At 36.0% G+C, this 17,544-nt stretch overlaps 1 protein-coding gene across 3 annotated transcripts in view; it reads left to right on the forward strand.

The window, feature by feature from the left end:
• LOC127851737 (uncharacterized) overlaps positions 1-15,036 on the forward strand; it is a 35,141-nt gene extending 20,105 nt beyond the window's left edge. For 2 of the 3 annotated variants that reach the window (XM_052385599.1, XM_052385600.1), the window contains exons 2-4: positions 7,679-7,898; positions 8,576-8,665; positions 14,461-15,036. In XM_052385599.1, coding sequence (XP_052241559.1) covers positions 7,696-7,898; positions 8,576-8,665; positions 14,461-14,947 — 780 coding nt within the window. In that variant the 5' untranslated portion in view covers positions 7,679-7,695 and the 3' untranslated portion in view covers positions 14,948-15,036. The remainder of the gene's footprint in view (positions 1-7,678; positions 7,899-8,575; positions 8,666-14,460) is intronic. The other variant, XM_052385601.1, reaches the window with a different exon arrangement.
• The last annotated feature ends 2,508 nt before the right edge of the window (positions 15,037-17,544 follow it).

A 17,544-nucleotide genomic window follows, 5' to 3' on the forward strand; every position in this document is an offset into this window, starting at 1 on the left:
AAAGGGTACCTAATGACCGGACTTGAGGACGCGCAGGCTTGTCTGGAGCTGCCCTGGCCGCATATTGCATAGGACCTTTTTTTCGCATACTGCGACTAGTGCTATATTTTGGTAGCGTCGTGATAAAGATAAAATCTACTTTAATATTAACAAGCTTTACGCTCAATTAATAGCTAAAACATTTATGTATTGAATGCTGATAAAACCTTATCCTGGGTATTATTATTACCTTATTTTGCAATGCCAACAACATGATCATTTTTAACATTGCAAAGAAATGCGTATTATTTCATTATTTAGAATATGCGACAGTTTTGATAACTGAATGGAACCCGGTTCTGAACATTTTAAAAATTCTTTTTAATAATGTTGTTTCGATGTATCTCATTTAAGATATTTTGTGTGTTTTTTTCTGATCATATAAAAGCCAATAAAACACGTATACAGAACATTTAAAGGGACCATTTTCATTTAATATCATTTCGATACAATTCTAAAGAAACGTCGATTGCAAAGACAACGTTAATAGGGGTTACTGTGTTTCCTGGTTCAAAAGTTAAGACACCATAAAGAACTGTATCAAAGGCTCTGTATGTGGGTTGATCCTTGTATCAGGCAAATGCTGAAGGTTAGTGGCTGATTAATAACAAAAGCCACTGACAACACATTAACATTCAATTAACGTACTTCCGGCGTAGACGTTTTTTCCCTTTTTAATTTAGCCGCAAGCATCAATATAACAGAAACTAGAATTTTTCCAATGAACGTAAAGAAGTTTCAGAAGCGTTGTATATGTACATGACTTTTAATAAGACTCAGGTCATCATAGGGTTACGACAATGTGTCGATTTATATATCTCGAAAATCCAGAAAAAATGGCAAGGGCAGATGATGCTTTTAATAAGATACGAATTGCCTCTATAGTACAGGACACGAAAAAGCAGCAGACTTAACTGCACTATTTCAACGGTTGTCCGATAAGCAGAAGACATAACTGCACTATTTCAACGGCTGTCATGTTAGCAGCAGATCTTACTGCACTATTTCAACAGCAGTCCGTTAAGCTCCAGACATAACTACTCTATTTCAACGGCTGTCATGTAAGCAGCAGACATAACTGCATTTTTCAACGGCTGTCCGGTTAGCAGTAGACCTAACTGCACTATTTCAACGGCTGTCCGGTTAGCAGCAGACCTAACTGCACTATTTCAACGGCTGTCCGGTTAGCAGTAGACCTAACTGCACTATTTCAACGGCTGTCATGTTAGCAGCAGACATTACTGCACTATTTCAACGGCTGTCCGGTTAGCAGCAGACCTAACTTCACTATATAAACGGCTGTCCGGTAAGCAGCAGACCTAACTGCACTATTTCAACGGCTGTCATGTTAGCAGCAGACCTAACTGCACTATTTCAACGGCTGTCCGGTTAGCAGCAGACCTAACTGCACTATTTCAACGGCTGTCCGGTAAGCAGCAGACCTAACTGCACTATATCAACGGCTGTCCGGTTAGCAGCAGACCTAACTGCACTATTTCAACGGCTGTCCGGTTAGCAGCAGACCTAACTGCACTATTTTAACGGCTTTCATGTTAGCAGCAGACCTAACTGCAATACTTCAACGGCTGTCCGGTAAAAAGCAGAAATAACTGCACTATTTCAACGGCTGTCATGTTAGCAGCAGACATAACAGCACTATTTTAACAGCTGTCCGGTTAGCAGCAGACCTAACTGCACTATTTCAATGGCTGTAATGTGAGCCGGAGACATTACTGCACTATTCAACGGCTGTCCGATTAGCAGCAGACCTAACTGCACTATTTCAACGGCTGTCCGGTTAGCAGCAGACATAACTGCACTAATTAAACGGCTGTCAGGTTAGCAGCAGACGTAACTGCACTATTTTAACGTCTGTCCGGTAAGCAGCAGACCTAACTGCACTATTTCAACGGCTGTCCGGTTGCGGTTAGCAGCAGACCTAACTACACTATTTCAACGGCTGTCCGGTTAGCAGCAGACGTAACAGCACTGTTTTAACGGCTGTCCGGTAAGCAGCAGACCTAACTGCACTATTTCAACGGCTGTCCGGTAAGCAGCAGACCTAACTGCACTATTTCAACGGCTGTCATGTTAGCAGCAGACATAACTGCACTATTTCAACGGCTGTCCGGTAAGCAGCAGACCTAACTGCACTATTTCAACGGCTGTCCGGTTAGCAGCAGATCTAACTGCACTATTTCAACGGCTGTCATAATAGCAGCAGACATTACTGCACTATTTCAACAGCTGTCATGCTAGCAGCAGACCAAACTGCACTATTTCAACGGCTGTCCGGTTAGCAGCAGGCCTAACTGCACTATTTCTACGGCTGTCATGTTAGCAGCAGATATAACTGCACTATTTCAACGGCTGTCCGGTTAGCAGCAGACATAGCTGCAATATTTTAACCGCTGTCCGGTTAGCAGCAGACGTAACTGCACTATTTTAACGGCTGTCCGGTAAGCGCCTTTTGCATGTCTTGTAGTGTCTGGCTGGCAAAGATAGACATTTTTGGTTCATATTGGAATGACAAATCTCGTCTCCCGTCCCTCCCCATCTCGACCACCCCTCTCTTATAATTGGTGATGATGCTTACATTTTACATAACTGAGTCGAAACTTAATCTGCTGCAAGAAGATTGCATTACTAAACTGCTTATAATAACATGGAGAGCTAAATTTTGGCAGACGAAATATGAATGATCTACGTGCTGGAAATACGAAAGTAGTTTAATACTTTTCATAATACACGCACATGTTTTTTTAGCTTCCTACAAAAACCAATAGTTCTTCATTCAAGATAAGTGGAGAACAAGCATATTAATATATTTAATTCTTTATTCAAGCAATGACAACGTGTATATAATACTGTTTCCTTATTCAGTATCATAAAGGAGTACTGCCTAATATTTGTTAGACTTAAATGAAGTTTGAGGCGTATATGGTCATATAAGGCATACTTAAGTTTGTAATTCAACTCTTTCTAAAGTATATATGTGTATATATTCGTGGATTTGCTATTTCCAGACACTTATGTTACGCGAAATGGCTAATTATATTAGACATTTCTATACCTGTCATTGTATTATTGTCTCAAAAATATATAACGTATCATTGTACATAGATCGAAAGAACTTTTGCTGTTTTACTTCGATGTAGAAACCGATGAAATAGCCAAAATGTCAAATTATCGCACGATTACTGCAGTAAACGTGTTCATGAAAGTTTCTTAACAAGTCTGTTTTAAGACATCCGAATGTTTATGATCACTTGTGTATGAAGTGATTTGTCATTCGCTGTCGTTAGTTAAAGATATCTCGAAATTACATATTCGACTAAGCCATTAGTACGAACGAAAGCCATATAAATCAGGTTTAAATAAGAAAGTAAGAATTGTAAAAGACACGGGCTCCTTAAATAATTATATATTACTGGTTCCGCTCCGTTGTGTTATTATCAGTCGGTCTTTCGGAATATCGGTCTTACGGTTTAACGACCTTTCGGTCGATCGGTCTTTCGGTTGGTTGGTGGGTCTTTCGGTCGGTCAGTAAGTCTTTCAGTATTAAGAGTTACGCACTTCCCCATATCCCCAACTAACTCAATCCCCGAGAAGATGAATGACTGGACCCAGCCTTAAGATATACACGCACAGTTAGTGCTCAATGCGTAATTGTCGTTTTTCACATATCTTGAACATCATTTAACTGCAAACAGCCAACACAAATATACATTGACGAGTCCGATTCGCCCGGCTGAGTGAATAATCAACGTGCTTTGGCTTTAACAATCAACGCGAAGTAACAAAGAACTAGCAAATAAACTCGTCCGTTTCTGGCATATTATTTATTGGCAGACATCGTACATTAACGAAACACCCATACCCTCATCCACTATCACTCCGCAGCGATACTATCACCCTATATGATAATGGCAATAATACGAGTCGTGTTCTGATAAAACAGGACATAAAACATGTGCGTAAAGTGTAATCTCAGATTAGCATGTGCAGTCCGCTCAGGCTAATCAGGGACGAAACTTTCCGCTTTTATGACATTTTTCGTTTAAATGAAGTCTCTTCTTGGCAAAAATCCAATTTAGGCGAAAAGTGTCGTCCCTGATTAGCAGGTGCGGACTGCGAAATTGGGACGACAATTTACGCACGTGCATTGTGCTCAGTTTTGTCATAACACGACCTATACTATCTATTTTGACGACACACCTTCTATGGCGACGTAGCATGAGCACCTACTCTTACGGCGTTGATTTACTATCATCCACTGTGACGTCGTATTAAAACTTTCAATCAGTTTTTCGATATCATGCCGACACTATCATCATCGATGAAGACGCTGTGCATCTATCAATCGTTATGCAAGCGTAACGATATAGCTACCCTCTTTAACGGCTTAATGATAAATTCACCCACTATAATGACCGCGCAACAATACGATAAGCTTCTAATGTAGCCTAAGAATACATCAACATATACATGCATTGGCAGATTCGCGATGCTTTCACGCTTACTTTCACGCTATATGACGACGTAGCGATTGACAGATCGATCGGATTAAAAAAGCCGTTGCACAAAAGTTTAAACAATATTTCAGAAGGATCAGTGCATTGTTTACTTACGCCTTTGTTTCGGTATTCCACATGATTGCTACATTTTTTAACTGAAACATTGCATTTGTAATCTTCTTCATCGTCTTTGGCAACAGGACTTGCTGTAGTTGAAAAATATGCGATAGACTTATTAGACTGCACACTTTATCATATAAGCTGATATATTTGGTTTCATTTCGGCCGAGTATATTTCAAAATACCATCGCATTGTTATTGACAAATACCATTCATGTAGCATAGAAATAAAACTCAAGACAAATTACCACGATGCCTTTGTATTTCCATTCTCTAGTACAGATACCCTTGGGCTTGATGTGTGTCCATACATAGCTTGGCGATTCGGGACATCATAAAATAAAACTACAGAGTTATTCATATTTTCTTCCTGCGTTCATGGAATTCGTTTTATTCTTGGCAATTAGCACCAGCGCAGTAGATTTTTGTGCCAAGCACTTGTCCGGTCGATTCTTATTTCTTACAATAAATTTACGCTAAACACGCTTTACAAAGTCGTTTTTTTCGCTTATACAAAATACTACTGTAGTATGTTGCAAAGGTAAATACACTTTAATGTATACTTTCAAATGGAGTATGATTATACCCGAATCAATGCCGCCGGGAACAACACACTTCCGGTTTATTAAAGATTCCTTTTCTTGTGTTCTTTCTTACCTTACTTTTCACTCGCTTTCATCTATTGTAAAATGCACTTACCTTGATATCGAACACGTGTTTTTAAGTTTATGAGTGCTCACGCGCTAGAATAATAACCAAACACATTACATGAATTCAACTTTCTACTTTATAATCAATTTATGATGAAACCCCCTCGCTGTTCAACATCGCAAGATAGAAACTAGATGTATTTAATAACTATGTTTATATATACTGTTTCAATGTCTCATATATATTTTTTTTATTGAGCCCGCTGCTTCGCTCGTGTATCTGTCACAATAACTGTGTGGTGTATGTTGTTTATTACTATTGTACACTTGGAGACTTTTCTAACGCATCACTTAATTATATCAATATAGCTCCCTTATTTTTGAACGGCTTGTGTTGAAATTTGGACCAAGAATAATTCAACACATATCTGATAATTCCTGAAAATTTAATTGAAATTGAAAAACAACAAAATATTAAAATTACAAATTAAAAACGTCATTTCAAAAGTCACATTCGCAAACTCGTACAACGTTAAATAATAACAATGTGAAAAAGTAAAACGCATAAACTTACGCGTCTTAATAACTGACAGGCTTGCAACATGCCGATTGAGCCGTTTCGCTCCTGAATATTCATACGAGCCATATTGTTTTTCTTAATCACTTTAACTACACTTGGTGATTTTTCTAACGCAACACTTTTAAAACTTACATATACCAGTAATGAGTAAATATTTTTATTTAAAATTGCACATGTGATCATTTGACTAAAATATTTGCAAGTTAACGATCAAATCATTCATCCGTGACGATCGGACGCTTTAGCAAGTGGGAAAGGTAGCCTGCAAAATGCAAAGGGCGCGATTGCGCTCCTGAATATTCATACAAGCTTTATTGTTTTGTAAATTTACTGTATGTTTTCCTTGTGTAAGAACCAACTTAAAATAATTGAATTGAAATAAAACTAGAATTAAATCACGTTTCAACATTTCCACGTGTAAAACTATGGAACCACACCTACCCCATGTGCTAAAGCGTCCAATCGTCAAGGATGAATGATTTTATCGTGAGCTTGCATAGAATGTAGCTAAATGATTGTATTTAAAATTTTAAATCAATATATTTACTCATAATTGATATATTCAAGTTTGAAAAGTAATGCTTTAGAAAAGTCCCCAAGTGTATATAAGCCAAAGGTCAAGATCGAGGTTAAAAGTCGAGTACTTCCCTGACACAGCTCGTTTTGCTGTTCACTGAGTTTTTCACAAAATAATCGCCTAAATTTCAGCTTTAAAAATAAAGGCACACTGAGGATGAACACATGTTTTATAGTCTTAGCTGTAAAAATCTGATGAAACCAGCAGAAAATAAGGTTTAAATGTATTTTCACTTTGACTGTGTGAAGTCCGTGTCAGAATTCAACGGCTGGTCAGACTGACTACTTTCATGTGTTATGCATTATACATATCAGTAACGTTCCGAGCGGCATTGGAAAAGGCATATTCTATTTTAAGAGAAGCTGATCATACTTTTTTAATTGTATTCATCTTACGATGTATTTTAAAATATGTTGGTTTTTTTCTTTTGAGTAAATGTACCTTATTTTAAAATGAAACTTGCTGTTATAAATAGTTATAAATAAAATTATTATTTTTGTATCGTAATAGATATTACATGACTTCAGTGTTTCATTTTATTGTACGGCAAACGTTGATTGTATGCAACTTGTACTAATCAGCCCACCACAGTCACTAATATTCAATATATACTAATTTAAATATCACTGGCGCATCTATACAACAACCTGTTTTTGTGTGATGTGCGCAAAATTATGATATTTGTTAAAGTGAAATGTACATGCACAAGTATGATATCCTGCCTCTTACACTCATTCGTTTTCAAATTAATTTTCTATTATTATAAATTTTTAACCTTTATTTTAAGATGCTCCGAATAAAGCCGCATTTCTTAAGATATTTCTTGTTGGTTTATAAAAACAAGCTTCCGCTTTAATTACTGCCCAACTAGAATATATCAATATGTGTACGCAAAGTCAACACTTATTAAACTTGTATTCGCGAATCCACCGTCCAAAGCCGAATAACTTGTAACCGCCAAATCTTCACAACATGTTGGTAGCGACTTTCAACGCCAACTTTTAACGTTCATCACAATGCCTTATGGGACATTCATTTTTTTCTCATTCCTGTACTCAAACGAATGCATTTTGACAACTGTCAAGTCTTAAGTGACCCAAATGTTACATACGACATGCATTTATATATGTGAAAGTGTAATTAAAAAGTTTCGTATTTGCATTAAATAGATTGTTAAGATTGAAATTTATTACAGAAAGACAACTCGTGACCATGTTTGCCGCTGACACGACACTAGTTGCCTCCCTTATACTGTCGTGTGCCACACTCGCTCTATCGACGTTTGCGTCCCGATGCGGTATGACTCGATGCACGCGCGACAAGGGATGTATGAAGAACTTTATTGACTGCCGCTGCGTTCCCCCGGAAGTGGCGAAGGCCTTGGGTGATCATCTTGCTTTCAGAAATATATGCACGTGAGTTTGAAAGGCAATTTGGGATGTGTCCTTTTAAAAAACTCATAACGTCAACATAATTTTAAACATTAAATATTTACTCTTAAAACCGAAATGAGAAACTTGAATGTTTTGTCCTTGTGATCACTCTGCATGATGCAAAAATTGAAGTAAAATTTACATTTTGAAACAATATTTTACACAATGAAATAATCGTGGCAAAAAAGACTGGACAGATTCTTTCTTTAATTTAATCAAAAGTTATAAAAATTAAACTTCAAATTAATTACACATACTTTACATCAAAACATTTTCTTATTGACGTTTTTTTTTTAAAGTGTTATGGCTCTTCACCTTTAACAGTAACATTTTGTTATTTGTTGAAATAACCAACAATAATGGTATAGCAGAATATCTTCGTAAATAAGGTATTTTTGTCATAAAACCATGCGATATACAACTAATCATATGGCTGTTTGTCATATATTACACATTTCATTACATTTATCGCAGACCATGTTCTCGTGCTGTCACAATGTCTGAACTCGTTTTCATAAAATATGATATGAAATGTCAAGTCGTATCAGATAATGAAGTATATTTACGTCTATGCAAATGTGTCCAAACAGTAACAGTGTCTATTGTCTAGCCAACTGTTTACTTTGTTCCATCCAACCGTGCACTATTTTTATCAAAAGGTATTCCCTATATGTCTTGAAGATCGGAGAGCCGCGATGTTGCTATCGATACAAAGGAAAAGAAAAGCCGTTCAATACAGGCGTTGAAGGGTATGCAAGAAGAAATCATAAGTATACTTGTTTTCGTTGTATGTTTGTTTATTTGATTTAGAAGTATTATGGTACTATTGCGTCATAATCTAATGTCAAGAATGTCAATGGGTAAACCCGTTTTTGTAAACAAAAATTAAAAAAAGGAAATAATATTTTTCTTCTAACAGCACTTCAAAATATGTTTTTTTTTTAACTATTTCGTGTTTTACACACCATCGATGTCAATGACATTAACCCATTTATGCCTAGCGTATTGAAAAAGGCCTCGGCCAACAGCGGAGACCCATATGAGACGCCGCATGAGGCGGTCTACGCTGTTTGCTTAAAGGAATTTCTATAAGAAATATCATAAATATAGAATTAAATATAGTAGACATCCCTAATTTTGGAAATAAAATGATCCAATTTAGAAGGACGGAGAGTCCACTAGGCATAAATGGGTTAAACAAGTCTGAATGAGGTGTAGTTTTGTTACACCCGCTAAAGGCTGAAGGATATAAAACTTGCATTCTCCGTATGTGCGTCAGTCCACCCATTCCTCAGTCCAGCCGTCAGTCACAAAACTTGTCAGTGGTATATCTCAGAAACTATATAAGATATCAATATGAATCTACATGGTAGTATAGATATCAATTAGGCAAATGTCCATGCACACAAAAAAACCCTGACCTTATACTTTCTTAAATAAGAGTTATTGCCCTTTGCTTTTAGTGTGATGTAAGTTGTGCGAACTATACCTTAGTTACCATACAAGATTTCAGCATGAAACTTCATGGGTGTGTATAAATCAATGGGAAGAAGTGCCATATACAAGAACCACAAGGAGAAGTGCCATGCTTCAGAACCATAACCCTTCACTTTCTCAAATAAGAGTAATTGCCTTTTGTTGTTTTGTATGATATAACTTGTCAGGGCTATATCCAGATACGATGCAAGCTTTCAACATCAAACTTTATGGGTGTGTAGAAATCAATGGGAAGAAGTGCAACATACACAAATCACAACCCAGCACTTTCTTAAATAAGAGCAATTAAACTTTGTTGTTTATGAACGATGCAACTTTTCAGGGCTATAACTCTATACGCTACACGATTTCAACATGAAACTTTATGGGTGTAAATATATCAATTAGGAGAATTGAATTTCATACACACAATAACCCTACACCTACTTATTGTTTTCAAATAGTTTCGTATCATTTGCATCCATTCATAAACAACATTTATTTTGCGGGGATTGGGGGGGGGGGGCATTCAACGAATGTGTGTGCTACAATGTTTAATAGAACTTTAACACGCCCTAACCATATAATTAAAGTACTATAAACGAACTCCACAGTATTTATCATGTCTAACTTTGTAATACATTTTTAATCATACATAATTGTTTTCCGTCATCGAAATTAGCGCACAATTTCTTCAGTTGTAACATAAGTTTAAAATAAACGATTTTGTGCATTAAATGAAGCAGTGGGCGTTTGTCGGAATTTCTCTTTCAAACCCTATTTTATGAGTATGCTGCATTCATGCGATTTGCATGGTATGGAACCAGCATGTCAGATTGTGTTGTTTAAACATACTGTATTCATCTTTAAAATGATATAAGGCTCGCGAAATCGTAAATAAAAGAACTGCCTTGAAAATTGGCGTAATCGTAAATTCAAACGATCGTTTCAAAGAGTCAAAACTGCTGCTTAACTATTAGAAAGCAATGTTTACAGTTACTTCGCTTGCACTTATGTTTACTTGTGTGTGTCCAATTATGAAGATTTAAACGTTGTACTTACATATCTCAACAACTAAAGAACATATTGGAATACGCAGCAACAGGAGGAAGTATGCAAAAAATCATATTTATTTAATTGTTTATTCATTCATTCATTCATTTATTAATTAATTAATTCTTTCATTCGTTCGTTCATTCATTCATTCATTCATTCATTCATAAATTGCATGGTAAATTACTTCTAGTGGAATTCTTCGGTACAATGGTGATATCTCAGAGCAATACCTAGGTAGTGAGTTGTGATAACTTATGGAGATGTTTAAGTTTTCAAAATAACTAATTTGTAAACTATATGACAAAGAATAACCCAAACAGAATAACAAATTATCTCTTCAATATTCCGAAGATTAATGACATTTATTTTGGACTGAACCATGGTCATTTTAGCTTAAATGTTTGTTAGTTTGACCTGTTAATTACTTAATACTTAATACATTCATGGAATCTTATCGCACTTCAGACTAGAATTATTTGGTATGATTTAAGTTCAATCAATTAAGCCTGAAATGTTGTTTTTTTCAAAGCTGGCGAAAGAAGGCGGTTAACGTATTCACAACTAACTATTCAGAACGTTTTAGTTGTTTGTTTTATACACCGCCAAAGACGGAGGGATATAGAATCGGCGTTGTCCAACCGTCTGTCAGTCTTTGATTCCGTCAGTCCGTCCGTCAGTCACAAACTGTTTCATGGTTATATCTCAGAAATTCAGAAATTATGTAAGATATCAACATGAAACTTCTGTTGTATATATATATATATATATATATATATATATATATATATATATATATATATATATATATATATATATTCACGTCTATATCTCAGATCCCATCCTAGTCTTCAACATGAAACTTATTGGGTGTATTGTTATCAATAAGGAAAAGTTCCGTGCACAAGAACCATAACCATACATACACCTTCTTAAATAAGGTTAATGTCCCCTTTGTTGTTTCCGTATTGTGTAACTTATAAGGTCTATATATTATTTACGCTACAAGATTTCAATATGAAAGTGCAAGGGTGTAAATATATCTAAGAGGAGAATTGTAATGCATACAAACAATTACCCTACACTTGAATATGTTTTTTGGATTGTACCAGATATCAAGTAATTTGCACCCATCCATAACACAATTATTTTGACGGGAGATATCAATTCAACGAATTTGCTTGTAATGTGCTCGTAAGTCTTGCTTTATTGTTTGTTTGTGTAAGTTTATGAAATAAAATGATTTACGAAGGCTTGTCGTGGGCGGTTAAATTGCAGTCACACGTGGCGTCTAGACGATTTTTCTTATGGAAATAACTGCGAAAAGGGGGATCCGCTATTGGGACAGTCTTCGTATACTACAGCTGTTAAAGTCGGTTTCATAATGGAATAACATTTAAATAACTCAACTACTATCTTGACAAAATAGTTCAGCTTTTTCAGCTGTGAACTTAAATTAACATTGCGCATAAAATTACGAAATGCACTAAGATACTTTATGAAACGATTCAACGTATTTGTTCAGTTGACAATAGCCCTTATTTTGTTAGTGACTGTCATAGAATTATTTAGCTTTTCAATGAACTCTATCTCGATATAATAAATAGTATACACTTTTGAAATAGATATTACCTTTTTGATGCTCTCAATCTGACTGGACTGTTGCAGAAACTGCAGTCTGTATCAACTATCAAGCTAAATCAAATGGACTTTTCTCATTACTTATCGATAGTGAATCGTAATGGCAGCGCCTTGACATTTTATTAGGAAAGAGCAAATAAAAAATACGTTTACGTTGTCCTAAAAATATTGTTTAGCTCAAAAAATGCGTCATCTTCAACGTGTTGGTAATTCTAGTTGAAATCGGCATTTTCGACATCATCATCGACATCGACATCATCATCATCATCATCATCATCATCATCATCATCATCATCATCATCATCATCATCATCACATCATCATCATCATCATCATCATCATCATCATCATCATCATCATCATCATCATCATCATCATCATCATCATCATCATCATCATCATCATCATCATCATCATCATCATCATCATCATCATCATCATCATCATCATCATCATCATCATCATCATCATCATCATCATCATCATCATCATCATCATCATCATCATCATCATCATCATCATCATCATCATCATCATCATCATCATCATCATCATCATCTTCATTCACCCCCTCCTCCTCATCCTCATCTTTCTCCTCCTCCTCATCATCATCATCCTCGTGGTCGTGCCGACCATCAGCGTATAATAATCATAAATCCTGTACGTATATCAATAATATTTTCTCTTTAACTAAGTATGTAAAAGAAAGATACAGCATGACATTTTCATACACATTAAATTTCTTTAAGCACACCAACACGAACTGTGGTGGTCATTAAACTGATTTATTTAACAATTAAATATGTTATAATAAAAATATTCAAATGCTGCAAGTATTAATTTCCTTCTTAGATAACTAGATGACATTTTTTGAAATTTTATAGCCATATCTGTGAATTGAGGAATTCCAATTAAGTTTCGTTTATGTCATTATTGCATGACTTTTTAAGCTTAACATTGTTTTAATGAGAATATATAATACTTATTACCATGACAATTATGATGAACAAGCCAGACACTAGGCGTAAACTGTAGAACGACACAATTAAGAATGCATTTTAGTTTTACGCGTCGTCTGACGGTCTTCGGTTACACACGTATTCCATGCACATATATTGAGTGTAACTTTATCCATTTATCCCTAGCGTCTAGAAAAAAGGCCTTGGCAAACATCGTAGACCCAGATAAGACGCCGCATGATGCGGCGTCTCATCAGGGTCTGCACTGTTTGCTTATAGGAATTTATGTAAGAAATATTCTAAATATAGAAATAATTATACTAGACATCCCTAATTTTGGATATAAATTGATCCAATTTAGCAGGATGGGAGAGTCCACAAGGCATAAATTGGTTAACATATTATATGCTGCTACAGTGATTGTATAGTCTGTCAGACTGATGAGAATAAATCATTAATAGTTCTGAGGAATACATCATGTTGGCATTTTTATTTTGACTGACTGAAAACCTATCATGCCAATTTAACATGAATCATGCTTCCAATTTGGTCAGTTCAAGATCTTGTATAAACGAACATACCAATATTTTGTAGCTCGTCCGATGGGAAAACTTATAAACATTATCGTTATCAAACCAAGGTTTCCACACGCACAGGACGTATTTTTTGGGCGGATGAAATACGACATTCGATATTTGCCATGAGGAATTTTGACATGCTAATGTTCATTTTATGTTACATTTTGCTTTGCAGAAGGATGTTAAATTATATTGGTCTAAACATACCGCGTATTAAAAAAACGTTCTGTTCTTCTCTTGGTCATTTTTTTATTACTTTCTGTGCTTTATTTAACGATATGTCATATTGCTATTCGTTAAGGATGTTGTTTTACGTCTAACCGTCTAACACATTATTCATAATGTTTTAACAATATTCGTATTGTCTTTTGTACTTCTGATATTTTTTTAAATTTAGAATGCATTTATATGTATAAGTTCTCACACATTTTAACATCCATTTATTAATCTACACACATATCATTTATACCAGCTAATCAGCTGTTAACTCTGATAACAAGCATACATTGAGATGTACCGCGTCATGCGAAAATGATTCTTATCACATATGAATCCCCGCAGTCAGATTAGGAGCGGCGCTGTCCGCTATAAAATCATGCACGGTTTTGTGGTCTCATAAGCGGACATGGTTTCTCCTGACCAGACGGCGGGGTGTTACGTTGTTCGTATATGTCAAAGGACCTATTTTCGCATTACGCGTCACATTTGTCAAATGCGACTTACGAAGCAACAAACCAAAATGTAAACATTTGCTCAACACAAGTAAGACAAACAGCGGAATAGCTTCCTTGAAAGAACCAAGATTAATCCCATGTTATTACTTATGTTTACTTAAAGGTTACCTCCAGATGTGATACTGTCACCGGGCAACCCATCTTATAACGTCAACCCTCCGTATAACGTAATAGTCTCGGCGAGGGAGATGGGCGCCCCTAAGTTGCAGCGCGTACTGAGCTCCGTGGGCATTCCAGATGTTGCACTCGATACAGAAATCGAAAATGCCTGGCCAGTGGAACGCAGACCATGGGAAACTGGGGTTCGGATAAATAGACAAACACATGAATTAAATGACGCTTCGGAATCAGTATCTTTGGTAAAGAAACAATCTTACATGATTCAAAGACGAGAAATAATGTTTCGAAGTGACTCTCGTGGTTTAGATGATGTGGTCAAAATGTTAGCCTATCTAATCACCCTTAAAAACAATAAATACGATCGGAAATATATGTTGCCCTCGGACTATGTGGAACGTAAAGTGGCAACAAGTGCTGTTTCAAATACCACGATTCTCTATGATCTGTTGTACAATCTATTGATAAAGTGAGGATGAATTTAACAGTGATAACTAATGTGATTGATTGACAAATGAAGCGCACCCCACCCTTAACCCATTTATGCCTAGCGTCTAGAAAAAAAGGCATTGGCAAACATCGTAGACCCAGTTGAGACGCCGCATGATGCGGCGTCTCATCAGGGTCTGCGCTGTTTGCTTAAAGGAATTTCTGTAAGAAATATTCTAAATTTAGAAATATATATACTAGACATCCTTAATTTTGGAAATAAATAGATCCAATTTAGAAGGGTGGGAGAGTCCACTAGTCATAAATGGGTTAAAGTTTCCCGCATCAGCATCCGTTTGTTGAAATGCACGTGATAAATATAGAATTGGTTGTCGTTTATTTTTAAATCTGTTTTCAACCAAAAACGCAAATATGTCAAATCTATTCACATACGCATGGACTCAAACCTAAATAAAACATACTGAACATAATGTAATGTGATATTTAACTCACAGTCATAGTATAACCCAGGTGACCAAGTGCCGCTGGAAACAATTGCTTGTATTGACAGCAAAACTTATGTTGTTTGACACTGTGGGACTCGTAAATTGGTCATCGAGATAAAATTAAAACCTGATACCAATAGGCTATCCTGTCACGTACTAGTTTCTACATAATGACAATCAAACCCGTGACTTCTCGGTCGCTAGACGGGTATCATATCCACTACATAATAGCAACCCCCATACAAACGGATGATACAAACGGAATAACCTGTATCGTCGAAGAGCTCATATTGTTAAAAACATGTACACCGATTGCCTCCTATATCTTGAAGATTATCTAATGGTGGTAGAAGATAACATTGACTTTATTTTTAATTTAGAGGCAGACTATGGTACAGGCGTTTTTGAGCTGCCTAGAACAAATATTTATCAAATTATAATTCTTTCAGGCACACTTTACTAGAAATATGCTGCAACCATTCATGTACTAAATGACTGTGAACCATTGGACGAAACTGACCATTTCCCTATTTTAGCTAATATGAATTTTTATACAAAAAAGAATAGCAACGCGAATGCTAGTTTACCTTCTTCTCATTGCATTCATAATAACATTCTTAATGTGATTTTACAATTGCTAAATTTAAATGGAATACTGCGCTTCGGGATACATTTGTTTGGAGTTTTGTTAATATGTATCATACGAACAAGGATGACAAATTATATTAAACGAATGTGTAACACCATTAAAAGGATGCAACAATTAAAATGATCATGTTCTCTCAACAAACTGTTTTTATCTTGAAACGGTTAATCGAAAGCGATGATTGTTTAAGTTTCATTCATTTGTAAGACAAATAAAGTTTTACCATATTACGACGTTTGCCCTTTATTATTAAAAGCCCTTCGCTAATCAAAGCTGTAGACAGTAGGCGCAACCTAACCATACTTTGTCTAACGGCACTTAAGGTTTAACTCCGTTTCAATTCGCAACCCATTATTGCGTTCCTAACTTTGGAGGATACTTTATGCATGACTGTGTTTTCAATATCAAATAGTGTTTCAACAGTCGTCATGTTTCAACAGGTTAATAATTTTACAAGAAAATAGCATAAAAATAAACTTGTATGTATGGGTTAATCAGGACTGATTGGATTTCAAAGAAATACGCCATCGGAACAGTGGTTGTCCGATTTATTGACAATGACATTGCAGTAATACTAGTTTAGTTGGAGCTGCTCAAGATATATGGTCATCGACACACTCGATGATAGGCGATGTGACAGCGTCCATACAACGTTCTTTCCACGTCACATACGACAGTAGCGCTACATTATCTTTTGCATTGACTTTATTCTGCGTCTGCTTCGTCACAACGGCAATCAAAAGGCGTTTTATCCAGGGCACGGCATGGACGCAGAGACTTGGCGTTTACTTTTAATATGTCGAAAGTAGTCGCGCCGTCTTTATGCGGTCTCGCGACAACCCCACAGCGTCATGGGTCCCCGTAAAAACGCCGGCCGCAGGTGACATGGTATTACAATCACAGAAAAAAATGGCGGGTTGAAAGTTTCATTTCTAAGGTTTATTTTTCGAAAATAAAATGTGTTATATACTAATACCAATGCACATCATTAATCGTACAAACTGTTTTAATTGTTTTTTTGTTCAGTTCGTTTTAGCAATATGTCACCAAATTACCTTTTTCAAATACAATGTTATCAAAGTCCGATACAAATAGGAAATAAAGATCACCCGTCGTAAATTTCTACAATAATTTGTTGATTGTTCTTACATGCTAGCATACTATGTTTATCAGGCAAGAATGTTTAAACTGGACAATATGAAGCACATACACGCATTCTGATTTATTATCGAGATAAAAACATACCGTATAATGAAGGGTTTGTTCAGTCTGAGTGGACAGAAGCCATTCACCAATTAACAACACTGAATGATGTATTTGTAGAGTCTATTACACGTAGCACGAACTAAAATACCTCGAACGTACATAAGCTCTTAATGCATGTCCCATGGGGCAACATATGAACATATACGTAATCAGAAACAAGATCTTCTCATGCAAACGACATATTGTCTTCAAGATAAATTCAGACATTATTTATTCCCAATTG

This window comes from Dreissena polymorpha, chromosome 11 (genome assembly GCF_020536995.1).
Source record: "Dreissena polymorpha isolate Duluth1 chromosome 11, UMN_Dpol_1.0, whole genome shotgun sequence".
Lineage (NCBI taxonomy): Eukaryota > Metazoa > Mollusca > Bivalvia > Myida > Dreissenidae > Dreissena > Dreissena polymorpha.